This window comes from Ictalurus furcatus, chromosome 4 (genome assembly GCF_023375685.1).
Source record: "Ictalurus furcatus strain D&B chromosome 4, Billie_1.0, whole genome shotgun sequence".
Classification (NCBI taxonomy): Eukaryota; Metazoa; Chordata; class Actinopteri; order Siluriformes; family Ictaluridae; genus Ictalurus; species Ictalurus furcatus.
Window position 1 is genome coordinate 36,118,662 of NC_071258.1, and position 9,046 is coordinate 36,127,707.

A 9,046-nucleotide genomic window follows, 5' to 3' on the forward strand; every position below is an offset into this window, starting at 1 on the left:
ACATGTTCAATTCCCCAACACATCTAGTACTTAATAAACTATCAAATAAACTATGGGCTAATACAACCAAGGCCGAATTATGAGAAACAGAAATGATTCATTAATAGCTTAGCATTAGGTCTTCAGGCTATTGTAGTTCACCTCATCTCCCAATCCGAGTCCTTCTTTCTTTCATCATGTCACATTTGTGACGTCTGTTCCCCAGAAACAGAAATGATTACTTCAGGTCTCGAGTCTTCGGGTTCGAGTCGATTGCATGGTGTATTGTCTATGTGTCGGTCACCGGATGAACGACCGACTTGAACCCAGAACCTATGGCGATTTTGCAGTGCATGTTCGATCAGAAATGAACGAATCATTCTCTGAGACAACTCGTTGTTCCCGAGTCATATTAAAGATTCGTTCACGAACGACACATCACTAGTGTGTGTGTGTGTGTGTGTGTTTGTGTTCAGGAAGCACAGTGGTGTTGAGGAGGAAGTTCTCAGTGTCTCAGTTCTGGAACGACTGCAGGAAGTACAATGTGACGGTGATCCAGTATATCGGAGAGATCATGCGCTACCTCTGTAACACACCCAAGGTAACACAACACAACACAACATACACAACCACACCCATGCAAGCTAGTTACAAACCATATGCTTAGCACGTACAAGCCATTTATTTTGTTAGCAAACCAGTTGCTTAGCGCTCGAACCACTTCGCAAACAGCTTGGAAGCATGATAGTGTCAAACAGAACATCTGCGTGAATTCCCCATCCAAAGGGTAGTAACCGTAAACCCCCGTAACAGCGTTTTGATAATATATGAAGTAACAAAAAAGTTTAAACGTTTTATTAAAAATGACAGACTTCGATTACGGCCTCAAACAATGCTGATGTGGCCTCTGATCGAATTATTTCTTCTCTACTGTTGCAAATGCACACTTGCGTAACAGACATGTCTGTTTCCCCAGAGAGAGACAGACCGGCAGCACACGGTGCGACTGGCCATCGGAAACGGACTTCGCAGTGACATCTGGCAAGAATTTCAGCGCAGGTTTGGTGTGAAACACATTAAAGAGTTCTATGCTGCCTCCGACGGGAACATTGGCTTCTTGAACTACACGGGGAAAGTGGGTGCTGTGGGCAAAGTGAACTTCCTCTCCAGGGTGAACCTGCACAAACACCATCACAAACACCTCACTGCCCTGGTAGTTCGTTAGATAGCATACTATGCTAATGCTAATGCTGGAACACATGAAAAATTGCCAACATTATTTGAAAATGATTTTGTCTTATGTATCTTACCTGTAAGGAAACCTTGTGCTACTGATAGCTTGTAAACTACCCTGCGAATCACTCACCTGATCAATAAGCCTGTTTAATAAGGAGTGATAAAGGGGAATTTACAGGGGCTAGCTAAATATGTAGATCCCCAAATTAAACAAAATAATAATACATTTTTAAAAATCTGATTATGTAAAATTCCTCCCTTCCCTGTTGACTTGATAATCCCAGAAAATATCCCCAAACAAACCTAGCTTGCTAGCTAACATTATAAATACTCCCAAACAAACCTAGCTAGCTAACATTAGCGAGTACTCCCAAACAAAGCTAGCTAGCTATGAAAATTTTCTTTATTGTTTAAACTTTTGGTCTTTTGTTGTTGTTGTTGTTGTTGTTGTTGTTGTTGTTGTTGATCTGACCACAAAATCAAAGTCCTGCCATGACCATCCCAGTCCCCTGACCTGAACCCCATAGAAAACCTGTGGGTGAACTGAAGAGGAGAGTCCACCAGCGTGGACCTGAAATGTGAAGGATCTGGAGAGATTCTGTATGGAGGAACGCTCTCAGATCCCTCACCATGTATTCTCCAACCTCATCCGGCGTTATAGGAGAAGACTCAGAGCTGTTATCTTGGCAAAGGGAGCTAGCACAAAGTATTGACTAAAAGGGTGCCAATAATTGTTGCACATCTATATTTAACAAAGAGGTTTTTTTTGTCAAGTCAAATTTATTTATACAGTACATGTAAAGAAAACAGCAGCTGATCCAAAGTGCTGTACAAAACATTAAAATACATTATATTAAATAACATTACAACACAAAGAATAAAAATAAGTTTTAAGGGGAGATTTAAAAATAGATAAAGACGGTCGGACCTCATGTGAAAAGGGAGACTGTTCCAAAGTTTGGGACCGACCACAGAAAAGGCTCGATCACCTCATCAGTGATGTTCTGTGAAGCAGAACCAGAAAGAGCTTTGTATACATAAATTAGAATTTTAAAATCAATTCTAAACCTGACAGGAAGCCAGTGAAGAGATGCCAGAACAGGGGAAATATCATCCCTCTTTCTGGTCCCTGTTAAAAATCTAGCTGCTGCATTTTGCACAAGCTGCAGATGAGATCAGGCCGACCGAGGAAAGACAACATGTAAAGAATTACCATGATGTAACAGGAACGTGGATCACGGTTTCTAGGTCTTTTCTAGAGAGAACTTAAATGAATCTTAAATGAAAGAAGTCCTTAACAGCACTGATTTGTTTATCAAAGTGCAAGTTTGAGTCAAAAATAACTCCAAGATTTCTGACATTTGTTAATGAGAGAGAGAGAGAGAGTGAGAGGGAGAGAGAGAGAGAGAGAGAGAGGACCTAACTGGGCCTCAAGAGCAGAGGAGACAGTAGGGGAGCCCAAAATATTGATTACAGTTTTGCTTTCATTTAACTGCAGACAATTGTTAGCCATCCAACATTAATGTCCTCAAGACATTTAAAAAGGGACCCAAAAGGACTGATGCCATTTGACCGAACTGGCAAATATAATTCTGTATCATCAGCGTAGCCAGAGAAAGGAAATATCATATTTCTGAAAAATAGAACCCTTTTATAAAGGGAAAACATACAGAGGACCCAATATGGAGCCCTGAGGAACAACACATGATAAGGGCATGGATAAAGAAGAGAAATTCCCTATGTTTACTGCGAAAGTCCTTTCTTTCAGATAAAACGCAAACCACTGCAAAGGCAGACCCTTGATACCAACCAGAGACTGTAAGCATTTAAACATTTAAAAGAATACTATGGTCAATAGTATCAAAGGCAGCGCTAAGATCCAATAAGACCAACACAGCACAAGAGCCAGAGTCACGTGGCATTAAAATATCATTAGTAAACCTTTTTTAAACAAAAGATGAAGAGGTTATACAATAAAGACAATTTTCACAGCCTTCTTTGCTCATATTTACCAAGGGTGCCAATATTAGTGGAGGGAACTGTAACTATATTTTGGAAAATATTTAAAGTAAAGATAATGATTAAAACTAGTTCCTTAACATAAGAGAAAAATACCAAACAAAATTCTTTAGCTAACAGAGAATTTTCAACAAAGCTGGTTAGCTGCTGGAAAATGTCCGACAACAAAGCGATTTAAATGAACGCTTTAATTGTCCTAACTTTGGATTAAATGCTGTAACAGCTGTCTCTGTGCAGAAACTGACCCCTCATGCACTGATTCAGTACGACCCTGAGTTAGAGCAGCCGGTGCGGGACAGCAGGGGGCGCTGTGTCCCCGTCCTTACAGGTGAGACTCACACTCACCAATCAAGGCTATCAAGGCTGTGTAATGAATATTAATAATCTTTCAAATAGAGACAGGAGTAGAATATGCTCTAAGCATTATGGGTAATTATTCTTGGAACTGTGAAACAAGGGGAACGAGGAGAGATTACAAGTAGGGAAATATATTAGGAAACTATTGGAACTACATTTACATTTACATTTATTCATTTAGCAGGTGCTTTTATTCAAAGCGAATTACAAATGAGAAAATCCAAGCAAAGCGATATATCAAGCGGAGAACAATACAAGTAGTGCTACTGTACAAGATCCATTAATTGAGTTCCAGAAGAAGCAAAGTGCGCAGAGTAGAGGTGTAAGTGCCAGAGTAATTTTATTTTTTTTTATGAGTTGGTTAGGTGTTCATGGGTCTTTAGCTGTTTTGTGAAGATGGTGAGAGATTCTGCGGTCCGGATTGAGATTGGAAGTTCATTCCACCACTGAGGAACAGTTAGTGTGAAGGTTCTTGAAAGGGACCTTGAGCCACGCTGAATAGGCACTACTAAGCATCGGTCATTGATTGATTGCAGATTGCGTGAAGGAACATAGGCCTTCAGGAGAGAGTTGAGGTAGGAGGGTGCTGTTCCAGACAAGGTCTTGTACATGAGCATCAAGGCCTTGAATTTGATGCGGGTGGCTACAGGAAGCCACTGGAGGGAGATGAAGAGGGGTGTGACATGGGTTCTCTTGGGCTGGTTGAAGACGATTCTGAATCATCTGAAGGGGTTTGATGGAGCTGCTGGGAGGCCCGAGAGTAGTGAGTTGCAGTAGTCCAGTTTTGAGATAACAAGAGCCTGGACTAGTATCTGTGTAGCCTGTTCGGTGAGGTAGGGTCTGATTTTCTTGATGTTGTACAGGATGAACCTACAGGACCGTGCGGTTGTTGAGATGTGGTCTGTAAAGGTCAAGCTGTCATTGAGAATCACCCCAAAGTTCCTGGCCGTCCTGGTTGGCTTGAGTGTGGTTGAGCCGAGCTGTACAGTGAGGTTGTGGTTGATGGGCAGGCTGGGATGATGAGAAGCTCAGATTTTGCCAGATTGAGCTTAAGGTGGTGTTCCCTCATCCAGACCGAGATGTCGTGCAGAGACGGATGGATCATCAGGCTGGAAGGACAAATAGAGCTGGGTGTCATCAGCATAGCAATGATATGAGAAGCCATGAGACTTCATCACCTGCCCCAGAGATGTAGTGTACATAGAAAAGAGGAGTGGACCCAGAACTGACCCCTGAGGAACGCCAGTTGTGAGTTGCTCAGTTTCAGAAATACCTCCCCTCCATGGTACCTTGAAGGATTTGTCTGAGAGATATGATTCCACCCAGCGCAGAACCGTTCCAGTGATGCCCAGGCTGGAGAGAGTTGACAGGAGGATCTGATGGTTCACAGTGTCGAAAGCAGCAGAGAGGTCGAGTAGGATGAGGACAGATGATCTAGATGTTGCTCTTGCGAGTCGTAAGGCTTCAGTGATGGAAAGTAGAGCAGTCTCCGTGGAGTGATTGCTCTTGAAGCCAGACTGCTTGGTGTCCAGGAGGTTGTTCTTTGTGAGAAAATTGAAGAGTTGATTAAAAACGGCTCTTTCAAGAGTTTTGGAAAGGAAAGGGAGGAGGGAAACAGGTCTGTAGTTGTCAACTACAGCAGGGTTAAGTGATGGTTTTTTAAGCAGTGGGGTAACCCGGGCCTGCTTAAATGAGGTAGGGTATGTGCCAGTAGAGAGGGATGTGTTAAATATGTGTGTGAGGGCAGGTAATAGTGTGGGAGAGATGGACTGAAGAAGGTGAGAAGGGACAGGGTCAAGAGGACAGGTTGTGGGATGGCTAGAGAGGAGGAGTTTAGAGACATCAGTCTCTGAGAGGGGAGAGAAGGAGTCAGTTGGGAGTTACATGGAGGAGGAGCCGGTCTATGTATGTCTGGGGTTGAGAACTGGTTCCTGATTGATGTAACCTTGTTGGAAAAGAAAGTGGCAAAGTCATCTGCAGTGAGAGAGGTAGGGGAAGGGGGAGGAGGGGGACAAAGAAGAGAAGGAAAGAGAAGAAAAGGTTTTGAAGAGAGTGCGGGTGTTGGGAGAACTGCCAATCTTCTCTTGGTAGTATGTGGCTTTATCAATGGAGATGCTATGGGAAAAAGAGGAGAGAAGTGTTTGGTAATTGGTTAGGTCAGAACTAAGACTACAGGTATGAATTCTGGGCAACCAGGAGAATGTGGAACTGCAAAATAAAAAACACTGAATGTAGAGAGCCATGAAAGTAATTAATTTTCCAACCAAACTTTAACTAGGAGAGACTAGAACTTAAAAATTTGGGAAACTAGGAGAGACCATATTTTGTAAATTATAATGGATAGTTTTTTATGGTTTTGTTGTTAACAGCAATTAACATATGGGTTGTACATGGTAAGTATATGTCTGTGTGTGTGTGTGTGTGTGTGTGTGTGTGTGTGTGTGTAGGTGAAACAGGGCTCCTGGTGTCTAAGATCACTCAGTTCACTCCATTTGAGGGGTACGCAGGAAATCCGGAACAAACAGAGAAGAAGAAGCTGCGTAATGTGTTTGAGGACGGAGATGTTTATCTGAACAGTGGAGACTTGATGAGGATGGACCACCAGGGCTTCATCTACTTCCAGGACCGGGTTGGAGACACTTTCAGGTGTGTGTGTGACAGAAAGAAAGAAAGAAAGAAAGAAAAGAAAGAGAGAGAAAGACAGACAGAGAGAGGTGTAACTGTAAAAAAATATGAGAGAAATTCTATAGGAGAAAAGTAACAATAATGCTTTAAGACAAATCATCATGACTAAACCCCTCCCAGTCCATTACATCATGATTAAACCTCTCCCAGTCCATTACATCATGACTAAAACCCCTCCCAGTCCATTACATCATGACTAAACCCCTCCCAGTCCATTACATCATGACTAAACCCCTCCCAGTCCATTACATCATGACTAAAACCCCTCCCAGTCCATTACATCATGACTAAACCCCTCCCAGTCCATTGCATCATGACTAAAACCCCTCCCAGTCCATTACATCATGACTAAAACCCCTCCCAGTCCATTACATCATGACTAAAACCCCTCCCAGTCCATTACATCATGATTAAACCCCTCCCAGTCCATTACATCATGACTAAAACCTCTCCCAGTCCATTACATCATGACTAAAACCCCTCCCAGTCCATTACATCATGATTAAACCCCTCCCAGTCCATTACATCATGACTAAAACCTCTCCCAGTCCATTACATCATGACTAAACCCCTCCCAGTCCATTACATCATGATTAAACCCGTCCCAGTCCATTACATCATGACTAAAACCCCTCCCAGTCCATTACATCATGACTAAAACCCCTCCCAGTCCATTACATCATGATTAAACCCCTCCCAGTCCATTACATCATGACTAAAACCCCTCCCAGTCCATTACATCATGATTAAACCCCTCCCAGTCCATTACATCATGACTAAAACCTCTCCCAGTCCATTACATCATGACTAAAACCCCTCCCAGTCCATTACATCATGATTAAACCCCTCCCAGTCCATTACATCATGACTAAAACCCCTCCCAGTCCATTACATCATGATTAAACCCCTCCCAGTCCATTACATCATGACTAAAACCCCTCCCAGTCCATTACATCATGACTAAAACCAGAGGGAGAATACAGGTTCTCAGGTTTTCTCGGTTCTCAGGTTCTATGGTTGTGATGAATTGTTTTCGTGCAGATGGAAAGGAGAGAACGTGGCCACCACTGAAGTGGCTGACATTATTTCAGTGATGGATTTTGTTAAAGATGTGAGTGTGTATGGTGTCGAGGTTCCAGGTAAAAAACCACATTTCATCTCATGCTTAATATTCAGTGATCTCGGCTTTATTTCCATCAGTGTGTGTGTTTGTATTAAAGGTCATGAGGGGCGTGTCGGCATGGCAGCGCTGACACTAAAGGAAAAGAGAGAGTTTGACTGCAAAAAAGCTTTCAATCACGTCACCAACTTCCTGCCTGCGTACGCCCGGCCACGCTTCATACGCATCCTGGTACACACACACACACACACAGACACACACACACACACACACACATTTTTCTATCTTTGTAAGAACGCTTTATTGACATAATGATTACTGTAGATAATTAATGCGACATTACAAACCTTAACCTTAACCTCAGTAAATAAAAGGAAATCTTTTTCAACTAACGCCGTGATTGTAAAAACAGTTTATTTTCTGAGGACCTTTGACACTAACTCAATCATTTAACTCTCTTTGGTCCTAACAAAGAGCTACAAACATGTCCAAACCAACAAAAGACAGGTGTGAAGGTTTAATGAGGCCAGATGTTTAAAGAGTACAATTGTATAGTTCATATCTGCTTGTGTATTATCAATGTGGCTAGTTTGTGAGCTAGCACGCTAGCTGGTATTAACTATTACAGAACATTGATTAACAATGTGTTTTAGTGCTTTACTGTGAACAAGCCAGTGAGGAGTGTATTAATTATAGATAAATATACTGCTAACAGACACATATGTTCAGAAAGATGACTGTTATCATTATTATTATTATTATTATTATTATTGTTGTTGTTGTTGTTCCAGAGGAGCATGGAGATGACTGGGACATTTAAACAAGTGAAAACCTTTCTGATGAAGGATGGATTTGATCCTGATAGAGTGGCTCCGCCCATTTACTTCCTGCAGGAGAACAGCGAGAGCTATGTCCCCCTCACACACACACACTACAACGCTATCATGTCAGGGAAGATCCACATCTGAACACGCACACACACACACAGAGAACAAGCCTCTTCATTGGACAGAACTTTGGCCACGCCTCCTTCACTGTGATTTGAACTCAAGTTTAAAATTGAAAAAGGGAATTGATCGAATAAATTGTATAAACGAAGTTTTGTAATGAAAATGATTTGTAACAGTTGAATGAATTAATATTCAGTAAGATTTTTAATAATTGCAGCTTTCTTTCTTTCTTGATTTCCATCCAGATCTTTAGTTCTGATTGTAAAAATGTGAATAAAAAAAAAACTGAATGGAAAAGCTTGAAATTTAAGAAATCTGTGTTTATGCTTGTCTCAGAAGGAAAACGTGGTCTGTGAAGAAGTCAGATGGAAACAGGGTTTTTGTATAAATGAGGACGAAGGTACGAGGTCTAAACATCAACTGGGACACAGAAGAACTCGTGCTGCTTGGACAGACGAAGTAAAAAAAAAAAAAAAAGTTTTCCAAACGTGTTCTCAGAGCAGAAACTTACTTTGGTCAAATGATCAAATAAATAATCAACATTTTTTGCTTCGAGAAAATATTTTAATAACCAAAACTGTTACATCATGAATACACCACATTTCAGCCAAACACTTAACACTTCATCCAGCAGGGGGAGCTGTGAGGATTTACACAACCGTGGCAGACGGATTTCAGATGACTGAGTGTATAAATAAAC

At 41.6% G+C, this 9,046-nt stretch overlaps 1 protein-coding gene across 3 annotated transcripts in view; it reads left to right on the plus strand.

Annotated features, from left to right (window-relative positions):
* The window catches only part of LOC128607140 (long-chain fatty acid transport protein 2), an 11,244-nt gene extending 2,417 nt beyond the window's left edge, over positions 1-8,827 (plus strand). The window contains exons 4-10 of one of the 3 annotated variants that reach the window (XM_053623810.1): positions 456-580; positions 956-1,150; positions 3,472-3,562; positions 6,039-6,237; positions 7,318-7,415; positions 7,497-7,627; positions 8,188-8,827. In XM_053623810.1, the coding sequence (XP_053479785.1) occupies positions 456-580; positions 956-1,150; positions 3,472-3,562; positions 6,039-6,237; positions 7,318-7,415; positions 7,497-7,627; positions 8,188-8,364 (1,016 nt within the window). In that variant the 3' untranslated portion in view covers positions 8,365-8,827. Of the gene's footprint in view, positions 1-455; positions 581-955; positions 1,151-3,471; positions 3,563-6,038; positions 6,238-7,317; positions 7,416-7,476; positions 7,628-8,187 lie in introns of those variants that run through there. The other 2 variants (XM_053623812.1, XM_053623811.1) reach the window with 2 other exon arrangements.
* The last annotated feature ends 219 nt before the right edge of the window (positions 8,828-9,046 follow it).